The following is a 16,601-nucleotide window of genomic DNA, read 5'->3' as shown; positions in this document are numbered from 1 at the left end:
ACACATACCAGATGTAATTTCCTTTTCCTTTTTTGCATTGACTTCTTAATTGACTTGTCCAACTCTGCTCCAAGTCTCTTACTCTTCGGCCGTCCTTTGGTTTTAACTCTTGAGGGTCCCTGTATGTCATGTATAATAACACTGCCTGTGCTCTGTGTGGGCATGGTATTCTGAGTCGCATCAAGAGTAGGGGAACGCATGCTGGCACGGTAATCAGTCAGCTTGAACTTTGCATCCCAAAGGGTAGCTCGCAAGATGGCTGCTTCCTCATCACAGGCAACAAACTATTGAGCAACGTTATAGAACTCTAAACACAGATGCTTGAACAAGTTGTGGCTTTCATCGGTCTGAGCCACGTCATGGCTACTCTTAATGTAAGTGTGCTTGCAGATGACATTCTTACTCCATCGAGGAAGAACATAGTAGCTCGGTACTGTGTCAACTCTGTAGTATGACCACACCACAAGGGTGTGGGAACACAATATACCAGCGGATTCAAACTTGTTGCACTCGCACCGACTCTTTTGACTCAAAGGGTCAAACTCTACTATGAAAGTATGGTAGACAGGCTTCCTCCAAAATAGCTTCTGCTCATCCATTTTAATAGAAATTGTATCTCCCTTTTGTTCAGTTGACCGAACCACGCAATTAGTTTTTTTTCTTACCTCCAGCTGAAGGGTTTTGAACATATTACAGATGTATTCCTACTGAAACTGTCTCTCAATGCAAGTGCTCCCTATACATGGGATGACTTCTTTCGAGTCCGCAGCGTCATCTTCAAGCTCCTTTTGCTCCTTGTTTCTAAGCACATTGTCGTATTCATGGACGAACTGAACCAACCCACTCTTGCAATGCAGAAATCCACCATAAAATGCGTGCATACTTTCACTACGATGTGTACTCCTCACGCCGGCCCAAAATTCACTCTTGAAGAATATTGGAACCCACTTCTGTCGATTCGCATAAAGGTCTGCCCCAAAAAAAAATAGCATAAGAGTGCCGCTTATACACAACATGATGACAACTTCCAAAGCACTAATAAAACAAATAAAAAAATATCCAGACACACTATGAGAAAAAACATCTGTTTGTGTATTGAAAATAACATCCACTGACTAGTAAGGTAGAAAACTCAGTGACATTTCTCAGAAAAAACACAAGAACAGAATCAAGCCGGAAGAAATAACATGAAGTGGATAAGTAGGCAACATGAAATCAACATATTGGATTTAATTTAACGATCACAGACTTGCTAACCATCTATTATGGCGTAAGTCAAATTCTTTGATGAAACCAACCCAATAAACTTCAAACGATTCACTCGAAGAAGAATTCCACACAATGTGATTCATCATTGCACTCAATTCTCCGTACCTATCGTAGCCACCGAGTTTGAATTGTGATTTCTTAATTATGTGCCAGATGCACCATTTGTGGATAGTATTAGGTAGGACCTTCCTAATAGCACCAGCCATCGCCTTGCACTGGTCAGTGATGATCCCCTTGGCACAGTCTCAACGCATCTCACCCACTGTGTGAACACCCACTCGAAACTAGGGATCTCCTCACTCCAAAGTAAAGCACAGCCAAGAAGAGTAGATTTCCCATGGTGGTTTACACCGACAAAGGATGCAAGTGGTGGACCATGCCTGATAATTGATAAACCCATATTTTATGATATATTTTATGCTTAGTTTGAGTGATTTATTCAATCCTTCACCCACTTATTCATATTAATTGCATGGTTTTACTTTCCCTTCCTTATTGTGTGATGTATGTGAAAAACATGTTTCCTATGCTTTAAAATTAAATATTTTAATTACCCTTTATTTCCATTCAATTCCGTGATTAGTGTGTTGAGTAGTTTCAGATCTTCTAAGGCAGGAATGACTTAAAGGATGGAAAGGAAACATACAAAAATGGAAGGAAAGCACAAAATGGAGTTCGTGAAGAAAGTGGCATCCATGTGATCGCATGGACGACGCGGCCGCATGCCAAGCGCGAAGAAGCAGCGACGCGGCCGCATGACTGACACGACCGCGTGATAAGGAAAACTCCAATTGACGCAACCACGTGACCCACGTGGACGCGTGACAGAGGCCATGCACCAGAAATTACAGAAATCGCTCCCAGCGATTTCTAAAGTCCTTTTTGGCCCAAATCCAAGTCCAGAAGGCATAGACTAGAGGTTATGAAGTGGGAGAATGCATCCATTCAAAGAGAGTCTCCACTTTAGTTTAGTTTTCATGATTTAGATTTAGTTTAGAGAGAGGTTCTCTCATCTCTCTTCTCTCTTTAGGATTAGGATTTAGAATTAGATTTTATTCGCTTTCAGGATTATCTCTTTATCAGGTTCAATATTCCCTTTTATTTATTTTTGCAATTTGATTTATGAATTCTTCCATGTTACAGACTACTCTTTTGAATTAATGTTATTTGAGGTATTTCAGTTTAATATTGCTTTCTTTTATTTATGTTGCTATTATTCCCAGTCTGAAGGAATTTTTATTCAAGTAGATTTACTTTTCTCCTTTTGGTCTTGGTTAAGAAATCAGTAACTCATGAGTTATCAAACTCAAACATGATTGATAATTGTTATCTTTGTTAATTGAATTGAACTTCAATAATCCCAATATTTTCTTAGAAAATAAATAGGATCCGAAGATCAAACCAATTAATCCCTTGACCTTCCTTTATCTTAGTAAAGGTTAACAAAGTAGAATTAAGATTCGATTTTCATCATCATTGATAAGGATAGCTAGGATAGGACCTCCAATTTCTCATACCTTGTCAAAAGTTTATTTACAGTCATTTATTTATTTTACTTGCCATTTAAATTGCTTGTTCTTCATTTGCTTTATTTGCTAATTAGACTATTCACTCCTCATTCTCAAAACCCCAATTTACAATCTCCATAACCAATAATAAGAACATACTTCCCTGCAGTTCCTTGAGAAGACGACCCGAGGTTTGAATACTTCGGTTATCAATTTATTTAGGGGTTTGTTACTCGTGACAACCAAAACGTTTGTACGAAGGGATTTCTGTTGGTTTAGAAACTATATCTACAACGCGACTGTTTTTATGAAATTCTTTACTAGCAAAAATCCCGACGTCAAAATGGCGCCGTTGCCGGGGAACTGCAATCGTGTGCCTTATTATTGGTTATTGTAAATATTTTCTTTTACTTGTTTATTTGTCTTTATTTTCCCCTTTTATTTTTATTAGCTACTATGAATTCTCACCCTTTTCGCTTTGAGTTTAGTTCTAATATTATTGAAAGGAACGAAAGTTATAATAGGAACATGCATCAAGGTCAGAGCAATCAAAGATGGATGGAGCTAAGAGGATCTGATCAACCCTTTAGGCAACAACACCCTCCAAGATATCATAGACAAAGACCATTCTACAATGCATACCAAGCAAATAGACGTGGTGGACAGCCTTGTAATCACCAACAAGCCCCACCCTGTGCTTATAGACCACCCTCTCAACATAACTTCGAACCACCACACTCACAAGCTCCTTTTCACCATTCACCACCGTATGATCCTCATTTACCCCGATTCCAATCCAATTACTCCCAAACATCACCACTTCCCCATGTACCATATCCAAATCTATCACCCCGAGAATCAGAAGTTCGCCTCAAGAAAACAGTAGATCAACTTCAAACAACCCTTCATCAACTGGAGCAAGCAGTAAGGCAATTATCTTCTAGACGTTCGAACATTCAAGAACCTCCCACAACCCCATGTGGACAATCCAAAGAAGAGCGTAGCATGAAAGAGATACTAGAAACTCCAGTGGACAAGACAAAGCATGGCTTCGTACTGGAACAAGTAGAGGAAGTTGTTATTGTAAAAGAAAAAGAGTTGGTTGAAGACTTAGGAGACGCTGAACCTCCATGGGAATCCAAAGTTGTGGAGCATTCTGTCAAGGACGTTACAATTGATGCTAAGGAGGATTGTGCGCAATCCCCAGAGCAAGTCTTTCATGAAAAACTAGACAGAATAACCCAAGAAGCAAGTCTCCTTGATGATGATAATCTCAAATCAAGTTCTTCTAGTAATGAGCTTGCATCTGCGAGTGAATTCTCTGAGATCGAAGAATCTTTCCCAAGTGAATACGAAGATGATACGGAGGTAGATTTCTCTCAACCTCCAGTCTATGACTTAAGTGATGAGGAAGACATAGATGGCTTTGATCAGGACATGGATACATTTGAAGAATCTTGCAAAGAAGTGGAGAATTTCACAGAAGAGCAGAAGGGAGTAGAACTCACAGAACCACTGGAACCACCTATCCCAGGGCCATTACCACCCAATACAAGCTTCAAGTGGGTACAATCCTTAACCTTTAACTGTATTTTTCCGCTTGAATATGGTTTGCTTGAAACAGATGGCCAGCTTAGAGCTCTTTGCGGCTTTAAGAGCAAGCGGGACATGGCTTGTACTCAGAGCTGGTGCACAAGGTTCAATAAGGTTCCACGCTTCAACTCGAAGTATAAGGATTGGTTTCATGTTCAATCGGATGGATCTCGGAAAACGTTTGGTTATCCTGGTGAGAATCTAATTTCTAAACCGCCCAGATGGAAAGTATAGATCAAGACGGCAGATTTAAAAGCAAAGTTTGGGATCCTGGAATCTATTTTGACATTCGTTACCCCGGGAGCCTGACAATCAGTCTGAAGCTACTCAGAAGCTTCACATGCCTAGTTTGGGACCCCGGAGGCTATTGGCATTCTAAGCATTGGTGGAGATTTCTGGATGAATTTAAGCATAAGCCGCCATAACAGGAAGCTCATCCAATGTCCAACTTAAGGACTTTAACTAAAAGTGCTAGGTGGGAGACAACCCACCATGGTATGAACGTCCCTTTTTCAAATTTTTATTTAGTTTTATTTGTTTTCAAGTTTTATATTATTATATTGAACCTGGAGTTTTGCATCGCATTCATATTAATCATTGCATTCTGCATACTACATAAAAAAAAAGGTGTGTGACGCGACCGCATCATTCATGCGATCGCATCAAGTTACGACAAACACTTCCCACGCGACCGCGTCATTCACGCAGCCATGTCATCTGGAGATCGGCGTAAAGATCCAACGTCCAGAAAGTTAGGCTGGAATCGTGCGGCCATTGTGAGTTTTGCACAAATGGTCCACGCGATTGCGTCACTCACGCGATCGCGTCATTTGCACAACACCAATGCTATGCGATCGCGTGAGCGACGCGATCGCGTCGCATGGATTGCATCACACCCCCAAAAGGAGATAGAGAGTTGCGCTAAAACGACGCTGAAATTGTGCGTTTGGCACAAATTCCAGTGACGCGATCGCATGCCTCATGTGATCGCATCATTCACTCTTTTTCCATTCCATAAGATTGCACCACCCACGCGATCGCGTCAACCACCATTTCAGCCCAACCACGCGACCGCGTGCCCACGCAATCGCGTGGATTCAAACTTATAACCCCCCAGTCACGCGAACCCTACCAGTCGCGCCCCCCCCAAACCCTTCTTCTTCCTCTCTTCTTCTCCAACCAAGCACCACCACCCAGCCACCATCACCGACCGCCGCCACCCCGCCGACCACCCAGACCCCGCCGCCACCCTACCCCTTCTTCCTCCTTCCCCTTCTTTCTTCTTCTTCCTTCTTCCTCCTCCACCCCACCGACACTGCCCCCTCCATGATCACCACCCCGCCGTCACCGCCGCACCGCCCAGCGCCAGCCACGTCCCCCTTCCTTCCCCTATCCCCCTCCCCTACCCCCATTACCCCTACCTTTCCCTCCCTGCCTCCGAACAGCAACCACCGCCACCGCGCCACCCTTCACCGCCGCGCCAGACACCACCGCCACCATCCCCAGCCACCTCTCTACCTCACTCTCTTTAATTCGCCTATTAGGTTCCGACGAACACCACCCTTCTATCCATTCGTAGTTAATTCATATTTTTCTGTTTATGTTCATATTTAGGCTAGTTAGATATGCATGTTGTAGTGGATTCTAGGTTGTTAAGGTAGCCTAGGATGTGGTTAGTGGATTTAGGCCTGTTTAATTGCACTATTCGTGTTTCTTGCTTTATCAATTTGCAATTCTGCTGTTGCTGTATGTTAGTCATGTTCATATGCTGTTCTTCAAGTTCATGCTGCTATTGCAACTGTTCTTTCTTGTTTATACTCTTTAATTGCAATCTATTTTAATTCATATGAACTATTCTGATTGCTATTTATTTTCCGGGAACATCCAATTTTAGCCGGAATGCTGCTAAATTTCTGTAAACTATTTTGACTTTCATTCATGTTTTGGTTTTGGTTATTTAAACTCTGCTTTACTCTGCTTTTACCAAAACCATTCATGAATGCCAGGGTAAGCTTTCTTATCCTTTTTTATTTCCTGGTTCATAAATTGCATTTTTGATGCTTAGATTCAAATTTTTGCTATTTCTATATCTATCTGAATCATCATCAACCTGTTTTTCTTGTTTGGCTATGAGTTACCTGTAGCCTCTAATTGTGAATGCTTGTTACTTAGAAACTTATCATTATGCCACTTACCTTAACCCACTTTTTAATAACCCACTAATTTTAACTTCCTGAACTCTTTTTCAATTCTAACCAACCTAACCTTTCACAATATTTCTTCTGGTTTTTCACTTTCTTCTAACCTACTAACCATGGCATACTGATACTTTTTTCTATTTAACATGCCTTCTATTACATTTTGGATTGTGAATTCTTCTTTTCGGACTTTTAACTCCTATACAATCCTTAATGCACATTTACTTAACTCATATTCCTTATCCTATTGCTCCTTTGCCACTTTGTGTTTCTTTTGACTATTTGCCTATTTGTTTTTTTGTTTTTATTATATCCTGGTTTTCTGTTTTTCAGGATGTCTGCCACCCAGAGAAAGGGAAAAGCAAAGGCAACTACTGGCAAACGTAAAAGAGGAGAATCCACCATGTCCATCATGGATATCATGCACGATGACTCCTGGCGGGAGAAAAACTTTACCCCGCATGAGAAGGCTGACCAGCTACTCCCTGCTAATGATCCAATAAAGTTTGCAAACCGATACTGTGAGCTGAAGTATCCGGTGTTTGCAACCTCTAGGAACATATACCTGGAGAGGACTTTGAAGATCCCAGAAGAACTCCAGCAATACTCCTCTGATCAGATCAAACAAAGAGGCTGGTTTTTCCTGGAGAAAAACCTGACTGAGGTCAATGCATCTTAGGTAAGGGAATTCTACTGCAATTACTTCAAAACTTCCCTAGATGCAATGAACCTTAGAGGGAAGCAGATTCTGGTCACTGAAGAGGCCATTGAAGATGTTTTGAAACTTCTGCCTAAAACTGATCAGCTGGATGGCTATCAAAAAGCTGAGGAGGACATGCGCTTCATGAGATTTGATTGGGATGCAGTCAAGGCCAGGATAGCCCTTGACCCGACCGTTCCTTGGATTATGAGTCAGAACACTACCATGCCAAAGGAAATCAAGCGGATTTACTTGAATGATGAGGCTCGGCTTTGGCATCAGATACTTAGCAACTTCATTATGCCGAGTACTCACGAGACTGAGTTACCAGCCGCTATGATCACCCTCCTATGGTGTGTGATGGAAGGTAAGGACCTGTATCTGCCACGCTTTATCCGGTACTATATGGCCAGGGTCCACGTCCGAGGCACTCTTCCCTTTCCTTATCTGATTACCCAGCTAGGCCGTCGAGCTGACGTGCCTTGGAGGATGCTGATGAAAAGTCACCTGCTGCAGAATGCAAGAAGATTATCCCTCACAGCAGGAACTTTCTGGCTTTGGGCTACAGACCTCCTTTCCTCACTGCTACTGCTGAGACAGCCACACCGTCTGCTGGCCCCTCTTCCTCTACAGCTACCCCAGCTACCCCTGCCACCACCACTGCACCTCTACCTGCCCCAGAGCCCGTCTATCATCTAGTGCACCGCCTGTTTCGACGGCTTGACCAGATGGAGCATCGCAACAAGCGACGCTATGAGCACCTGAAGCTGATGATACGATCTGGCGACATCCCCTCCGAGCCTGACACACCATCCGAAGCATCTGAGGAGGAGGCGGATGATCACGAGGCAGCGACCCATCCACAGAGCGAGGCCGAGCAGGCAGGCACATAGCAGGCCGCATCACTTCAAGAGGCTCCGCCTCAGATTCAGGCTGTAGATCCCGAGATCCTTATCCAGTCAGTACCTCCTCTGCAGTAGGCAGATCCTCAGACCACCACCTCAGAGACTCCGGCCACACATCCTTCCAGTGATGACACCCCTTCACACCCTGCTTGAGTGAGCATAAGGGACGATGCTTCATTTTAAGTGTGGGGAGGCCGTCATCTCTGGCGTATTTTTTGGTGAACTACTACAGAATCTTTTACTTTATTTTGCTACTTTTCTGTATTTTTTTCTTTATTTTTATTTTTATTTTCTCAGTACTTATACATTACTCTTTTCATGTATTTTGATTATATTTTTGCATGTTGCACCTTAGTTCATATTTTAGTTATCTAGTTTAGTTGCAATTCTAACTTATTAGTTATAGAAATTGTGGATTAATTAGTATAGTTTACCCTTTTTAACATATGATATTTTAGCTTAGATTGAAAATATAAAAAGGAAGTAAACTAGAGACTTGAACATAATAGAAACAATCCACACACCTTGTATATATAGCATTACATGTTAGTTAGTTAACAACATTTCATCAAGGAGAAACACTAGAACTTTAAAGCCACCTTAAGTTTTACATTGAGAATAATGGGAATTTTTAACTAAACTTGCATGACATATATAACTGATATATGAATTTTGAGTTAGAGAACACACAGCCTGTGAGTTTTGAGCTTAATTGTATGGTTACATTCAAACCATAATTTTTATTCCTGTGTGTTCTGCCCTTCTTATTTATTCTGGTATTCTTTACTTTGTTTTAATCTATATGTCCAATTATTGAATAGAAATACATACCAAGAGAGTGATTGAGGCCATTATTTGATTTTAGCTCACTTATCCCAAAATAGCCTACCTTTTACATCACCCTTGTCAGCCCCCTTGAGCCTTTAAATCCCCTTTTATTCTATAAACCACATTACTAGCCTTAAGCAGAAAAACAAAATAAAAATTCCAAGTTGAATCCTTGGTTAGCTTAAGATAGGAAGTATGTACAGTTTAAATGTGGGAAAACCTATTGGGAACATGGATGATAAAAACAAAAGGGTAGAAAAGTTGAAAAGAATAAAATAATTCAAAATAAAAGTTTTGGGAAGCATGCTCATGTGAAATCAAAATAATTGAATTACCATGTGCATTAAAAAAATGTTATTTTTCAAGTAGTTGAATAAAGGGGACACAAAAGAATTCCCCAAATGTGAAATAAAGCAATGCACATGGGATAAAAATAAACATTGAAACATGAGCATGTAACATCAAAAGTGGGAAAATATGGGAAAATAGGTAAAGAAGCTTTGCTTTACAAAGTATGTATGTTAGGTGAGATCTTAGACTAATTAAGGATTCACTTATTAGCTCACTTAGCCTTATACATATACCCTTACCTTTACCTTGGCCCCATTATAACCTTAACTAAAGACCTCATGATTTTTGGTATGTCTATATTCTATAATTGTTGATTGGTTAGATGAAGAACAAAGTTATAGAAAGTAAGAATAAAAAGAAGAATAGAGTGATTAGCCCAATAAACACTAAGTGACTAGAGAGTAAACACAAAATCCAGTGAGGGTTCAATAGCTCATTAACATATATCTATGCTTAAATTATTAATTGTCTTGCAAGTTTGTAAAATATTTTTCTTTCCCATCTCAATTGTAAAAGTGCTTTATTATTATCTAAGGTTTGGCTATGCATATATGACTCCTTGAGAATGTGAATTAATTTAACTACATGCAAACTTTATATACAAGTGAATAAAAATTAGAATTGCATGATGCATCTAGGTAGTTGCATTTAGATTAGATTGCATTGCATGGTATTCCACCACTTTAACCTAACATTACTCTTAGATTTAGCATGAGGACATGCTATTGTTTAAGTGTGGGGAGGTTGATAAACCCATATTTTATGATATATTTTATGCTTAGTTTGAGTGATTTATTCAATCCTTCACCCACTTATTCATATTAATTGCATGGTTTTACTTTTCCTTCCTTATTATGTGATGTATGTGAAAAACATGTTTCCAATGCTTTAAAATTAATTATTTTAATTACCCTTTATTTCCATTCGATGCCGTGATTAGTGTGTTGAGTAGTTTCAGATCTTCTAAGGCAGAAATGACTTAAAGGATGGAAAGGAAACATACAAAAATGAAAGGAAAGCACAAAATGGAGTTCGTGAAGAAACTGGCATCCACGCGATCGAATGGACGACGCGGCCGCATGCCAAGCGCGAAGAAGCAGCGACGCGGCCGCATGATTGATGCGACCGCGCGCCTTAAGCAGAACACATATGGCGCGGCCGCATGACTGACGCGACCGCGTGATAAGAAAAACTCCAATTGACGCAACCGCGTGACCCACGCGGACGCGTGACAGAGGCCACGCACCAGAAATTACAGAAAACGCTCCCAGCGATATCTGAAGCCCTTTTGGCCCAAATCCAAGTCCAGAAGGCATAGACCAGAGGTTATGAAGTGGGAGAATGCATCCATTCAAAGAGAGTCTCCACTTTAGTTTAGTTTTCATGATTTAGATTTAGTTTAGAGAGAGGTTCTCTCCTCTCTCTTCTCTCTTTAGGATTAGGATTTAGAATTAGGATTTTATTCGCTTTCAGGATTATCTCTTTATCAGGTTCAATATTCCCTTTTATTTACTTTTGCAATTTGATTTATGAATTCTTCCATGTTACATACTACTCTTTTGAATTAATGTTATTTGAGGTATTTCAGTTTAATATTGCTTTCTTTTATTTATGTTGCTATTATTCCCAGTCTGAAGGAATTTTTATTCAAGTAGATTTACTTTTCTCCTTTTGGTCTTGGTTAAGAAATCAGTAACTCAGGAGTTATCAAACTCAAACATGATTGATAATTGTTATCTTTGTTAATTGAATTGAACTTCAATAATCCCAATCTTTTCTTAGAAAATAAATAGGATCTGAAGATCAAACCAATTAATCCATTGACCTTCCTTTATCTTAGTAAAGGTTAACAAAGTGGAATTAAGTTCGATTTTCATCATCATTGATAAGGATAGCTAGGATAGGACCTCCAATTTCTCATACTTTGCCAAAAGTTTATTTATAGTCATTTATTTATTTTACTTGCCATTTAAATTGCTTGTTCTTCATTTGCTTTATTTGCTAATTAGACTATTCGCTCCTCATTCTCAAAACCCCAATTTACAATCTCCATAACCAATAATAAGAACATACTTCCCTGCAGTTCCTTGAAAAGACGACCCAAGGTTTGAATACTTCGGTTATCAATTTATTTAGGGGTTTGTTACTTGTGACAACGAAAACATCTGTACGAAGGGATTTCTGTTGGTTTAGAAACTATATCTACAACGCGACTATTTTTATGAAATTCTTTACTAGCAAAAATCCCGACGTCAATAATATAGTAAAAGCAAATGTGAGGCAACATGACAAATTTAACAGATAACTGCTCTTGCAATTCACCAATAAGTATACAGACCTGTTTCTTCTGTAAGTGGTGTCGAACGACACCACATCTCCATAATATTCATACGAAGCCCTGCACCTTGCATCTACCCAGAGTGCGCTCCTAAATTTATTAGCATCGTCAACATCTATGGCATAAAAGAAATTAGGATTGATCTCCTTCATTCGAACGAAATAATTCATCATCCTCTTGAAGTCTACATTGTCATCGGAGCATCGGAGATTGCTTGTGATGTAATTTCTGACATCATTTTCTGAAAAATTCAGGTTTGAAGACCCACCAACCTCGTTTGCCAGTGCTAGATACGTCTTTTTGGGTTTTATACCACCCTCGTCGTTATCCGTGATGACGCACTTAGCATGCATGGTCAACTCCCTATACTCATGATAGTGGACAGCTTTCTTAGCCGAACAGGGGTGAGAATGCCTCAATTCTAACCTAGACACAACCCAACATTCCTTCTCCCTGTCCAGCATGACATACATCCTTGCTCTGCATCTTGTGGCTGTTATTCTGTTCGACCGAATTGCTGCCTTAACCCGAGATTCCCGATAACCGTCTCAAGTGCAGTGAAGAGATTGATTAATGGGTATCTTTGCGTCCTTCCGCGTCTTGTCGAAATTCGTGTTCCTGACTTTAGTTACGAACCCCAATTTCTTTGCATAATTTGCATAAAACTCATGTGCCAAATGCAACGAATCAAAACTCATTCCTATGACTGGGATTTTCTCTTCACTGATCCCACTATGATCCGGCAACTGTAAAGCCAATTCACAGAACCAAATACGAATTAAAGATAGTATTAACGTGGTAACTATAACTGCTAACAAACAATAAGAAATAATCCAAACCTCATGTCTTAATTCTAACTCATCCTTTCTCATCACCATGACGTTGGTAATTTCGTCGACCTTCAATTAAAGACCATCGGAAAAAAAACTTTAATCAACTTATGACCATTAGTATATAATGAAGCAATCCAATAAAACATATCAACAAATAAAAGGAAACACATATAAGAGTCAAGCATACTTTATTAATATCTCAACTAACCACATCATTGCTCCAGATTTTCCCAAAAAAATCAATGTAAAAAATATCTAATTACCATGAATAAGAAACATTCACAACACACATTTTCATAAAATTTCTCTTAGGCATCAATGAATCATTAACAACATTTAATTGATTGCATGAATTGTGACATAGAAATACAACAGTATAGAGATGAAAATAGATATTTTCTATTCACACATTTAGGAAGAATATAAAAGACACAAAATTTTGTCTTTGAGCAAAAAGATTTTACATGTCTTCTCCACAACCCAATGTATTTCTATATCCACTATCTATGTCTCTCTCTATCGGAATTTTTTTTCAATGACATTAGCTAAGAATAGCCTTCAGGGATCTTATTTGATTGATGCCACACATTATAACTTACAAGTATACAAAGGAATGCTATATTCAATTACAAGCATACCTTATTAATATGTCCACTAACCACATCAGTGTACCACATTTTTCGAAATAAATAAACTTAAAAACTATCTAAATACCATGAACAAGAAACATTCACCGGTCACGTTCTCATCAAACGTCATGCAATTGAAGACTAACCTATACAACATACAACATACCTTAGACCCCTCTTGATTAACAACTTCATTGACACTTAATTCTTCATTGCCTTCGTTAGTATTGACCAATGTGCTATTCGATTTGCCTTCCGGGATTGAAAGGTCCATGGAGAATGTTTTTTTCCGGAAGCTTTGTGCCGCGACGGCCGCTTCTTTGTAGAGGAAACGAGGTACGCACCGTGGAGAAGCGACGACAGAGCGACGGGTTAAGTGATTTGATGTAGACGGTGGGAACAATTGATGATGAAAAGCGTGAAAGGTTGCAAGGCACCCGGGAACGTGTTGCACCAACGGCGGCTTCTTAATGCAGGAAAAGCGGCCCGCACGGTGGAGAAGTGACGACGGAGACACCGATTGAGTTATTTGGTTAAGACGGTGGAGAAAATTAATGAGAAGAAGAGTGAACTATTTCACCGCAGCCGGGAAAGTGTTGCCCCCCGAACAATCTCAGCACCGCTAATGGCGTCACGTACCGAATGTTACCGATAGCGGAGCGCCGGGGGGTGCCTTGGATGAAGGAGGTTGGCGTCTTTGCTTTTTGGGGGAGAGAACAGATGGACGGCGGTGCTGGAGAGGGAAGAAGGGTGAAGAGACAAAAGTCATGTAATCAGTTTCCGTGATTGACGTCGTAGTACTACTGAGCGTATCTCCCTTTCAAATTTGAATGTGGTGAAACAATTATTAACAAATATTTTAAATTATAAATGAATAAAAATAATTACTATATTTATAATTAATTAAGTTGTTCCATTCTTGGCTTATTTGGAGTTGGTTCCATATACTTTTCCTTTTCAAAAATTGCAATTTTTAAGCCATTATCATCATCTCCTATAGTAGATAGGAGTACACAAAAGTAAACAGACAACAACAACGAACTTCTTCTAAATTTTCAAAAATTGCAATTTTTAAGCCATTATCATCGTCTCCAATAGTAGATAGGAGTACATAAAAATACACAAACAACAAACATGACTTCTTCAATATCGCCGACATCAATGTCAACCATTATCATCGTCTCAACAAAATACACAAATATACAAGAATAAACCATACTTAACAAGGATTTTTTCATTATAAATAAAAAAAACCATTTTTTTGATAAAAATATGACTTATTTCGTACTCTTCTGTATTGTTATGTACTCTAGTTAGTTATTTTTTTTTAATTTAAAGTGAAATTCGCCAGGCAAACTTTATAAAAATTATAGAGTTTGTAGGAGTACGGCAAAGTTGCTCTAGATAAAAAAAATTATATTTGAAAAAATAAAATTAAAAAAAATGAGATTTTAAAAAATAATTATTTTTTTATTTATTTAAAAAAAATCCTAAGTAATTATTCTAAAAAAATTTGAAAATATAGTAGTTTACGTCATTCAAAACTTATTGTTTCCCTTTTCAATGGCAACAGACAGAAACAAAAGTTACACACCCCACCCCTCTCTTCTCCCATTCCCAAATAGACACACACTCCCACTCTTTCACCATTCCATTCCACCATGCCGCACCGCTCCACTTCCCAACAACAACTCAACTTGCTTGCACCACCACTACCACTACCATCGCCACCACCGCAACCCCATCCCACTTCTCACCACCCAACGCCGAACCCAGATCTCACTCTTCCTTATTATAAGCCTTCTTTCATTCTCAAGCACTTGTCGAACATAGCCATAGCCCACAAACCACCTTCCCCTCACAAGCACTCTCTTCCACCGACACCGCCGCCGCCACCGCCACCGCCACCATCGCCACCTCACTTGAAGTCCAAGGCCATGCCATCCTCTTCCATATGTGATTTCTCCAAGGACAGCATTGCTGTCATGAGGCCACCAAGGAATGAGAAAGAGAGGAACATGCCTTCAAAGAGAGCACCCTCCAAAGAGAAGCTCAAGAAACGCCAGGGAGATCAGGAAAGGAGGAAGCTTGATGACAGTAATGGAGGGGTTCAGTTTGAGGATGTTAAGGTAGTTGAGAGGCACTCTGTTTCACTGGCTCCTCCTCCTCCTCCTAACAATGGTTGTGGTGGTGGGAGGAGGAGATCCTTCTGTGGTGGATCATCGAAGGTGGATTTGGGTGATGTGTTTGCAGTGAATGGGGTAAAAGTTGTTTCAGCGGATATGCCGCCTTTTATGCAGATCCATGCTGTGGATTCTGCCAGAAAAGCTTTTGATAGCATGGAAAAGTTCACATCTAAGACCCTTGCCTGCACCCTCAAGAAGGTTAGATTACACTACCACTTCTTCTTGCATTATTATTATTATTATGGTACCTTAAAACTTGGATTTTCATTTCTTTTATTATTACTATTATTATCTTGGGTTGAGTCTATTTGTTCGTATTTTTAGCATGAAAAAATACTTTATTGATTGAAAGAATATTTTTTCTTTACTATAATTATGCTTCACAAATATCTCAAGAAGTTTTTTTCTTAAAAAAAGAAATATAACAAAATTTTAAATTTTGAGCAATAATATTGGATCAGCACAATTTTTTTTTCTGGCCTGCAATTAGCGAGTAATATCTAAAAGGAAAAGTATTAGCTAAAAAAGTAATGCTGAAACGCAGAGATAAAAGTGTTTGATTATTAACTAAAATGCTTAGTAATATAAATTAAAATTATTATCCTTTGATTTTTTTAAAAATTTTTTATTATTCAATTAAAAGTTAAGATTAAATAATATTTTGTAACTTTAAGCAAATATCTAATTTTAATTAATGTCTTTATAATATTATTATTTAGTAAATTTCAAAAAAGAAGTCGAGAAATAACTCAAAAAAGGTGTAAAGCTCACTTGCTTGTCCCTCTTGCTTCTAATTGAAAAACTGAGTTATGGCACCTGTTCTTGCGGTTGTTAAGTTCAAGACTTGGGACTTCGCCTTTCAATTTCCATCCGCTCCCCTGTGTGTGCAACTATGCAAGTTTAAACGTCAAGTGTCTGTTTCTTGTGATTGATTGGTAGATGGATTTGTTTGGTGGTTTTATTTTCGTCTTTTTTCCTTTTCCAGGAATTTGATGGGGTTTATGGACCGGCATGGCACTGCATTGTGGGGACTAATTTTGGGTCTTTTGTGACGCATTCAGTTGGAGGATTTCTTTATTTCTCTATGGATCAGAAGTTTTACATCCTCTTGTTTAAGACTACTGTACAAAAAACTGGTTGAAGGCAGTGAGTGTGACTTTTGTAACAATAACAACAAATTTTATAGAATATTAATTAATTAATCTTAGAAATTACTAGTACTTAACTACTTACTTGTAGCTGCACAATCCGTTGTACATTATT

At 39.1% G+C, this 16,601-nt stretch overlaps 2 protein-coding genes across 2 annotated transcripts; one reads left to right on the top strand and one right to left on the bottom strand.

Moving 5' to 3' along the window:
- Positions 1-704: 704 nt before the first annotated feature.
- LOC107640954 (protein FAR1-RELATED SEQUENCE 5-like) lies at positions 705-12,163 on the bottom strand. The gene is made up of 4 exons (XM_016344459.1): positions 11,691-12,163; positions 1,455-1,649; positions 1,258-1,374; positions 705-1,035 (listed from the first exon to the last, which is right to left on the bottom strand). The coding sequence occupies exons 1-4, from the start codon at positions 12,161-12,163 to the stop codon at positions 705-707; spliced, it is 1,116 nt and encodes a 371-aa protein (XP_016199945.1).
- A 2,556-nt stretch (positions 12,164-14,719) lies between these two features.
- Positions 14,720-16,601, top strand: LOC107642016 (uncharacterized). Its single transcript, XM_016345354.3, has 2 exons — positions 14,720-15,536; positions 16,324-16,601. The coding sequence occupies exons 1-2, from the start codon at positions 14,814-14,816 to the stop codon at positions 16,477-16,479; spliced, it is 879 nt and encodes a 292-aa protein (XP_016200840.1). The 5' UTR covers positions 14,720-14,813; the 3' UTR covers positions 16,480-16,601.

The sequence above is a fragment of the Arachis ipaensis genome, chromosome B5 (assembly GCF_059453495.1).
Source record: "Arachis ipaensis isolate K30076 ecotype BB chromosome B5, ASM5945349v1, whole genome shotgun sequence".
Taxonomy (NCBI): domain Eukaryota; kingdom Viridiplantae; phylum Streptophyta; class Magnoliopsida; order Fabales; family Fabaceae; genus Arachis; species Arachis ipaensis.
The sequence above is the reverse complement of the archived record's forward strand: the minus strand, read 5'-3'. Positions and strand labels throughout refer to the sequence as shown.

Excerpts from the sequence above, each read along its gene's own strand:
- LOC107640954 (XM_016344459.1), bottom strand. The coding sequence starts at position 12,163 with ATGTATGTCATGCTGGACAGGGAGAAGGAATGTTGGGTTGTGTCTAGG. Across the intron at positions 1,650-11,690 it reads ACCACTTACAGAAGAAACAG|GCATGGTCCACCACTTGCAT; the intron begins GTCTGTATACTT and ends ATCAATTATCAG. Across the intron at positions 1,375-1,454 it reads TGGCTGGTGCTATTAGGAAG|GTACGGAGAATTGAGTGCAA; the intron begins GTCCTACCTAAT and ends TGGCTACGATAG.
- LOC107642016 (XM_016345354.3), top strand. The coding sequence starts at position 14,814 with ATGCCGCACCGCTCCACTTCCCAACAACAACTCAACTTGCTTGCACCA. Across the intron at positions 15,537-16,323 it reads TTGCCTGCACCCTCAAGAAG|GAATTTGATGGGGTTTATGG; the intron begins GTTAGATTACAC and ends TTCCTTTTCCAG.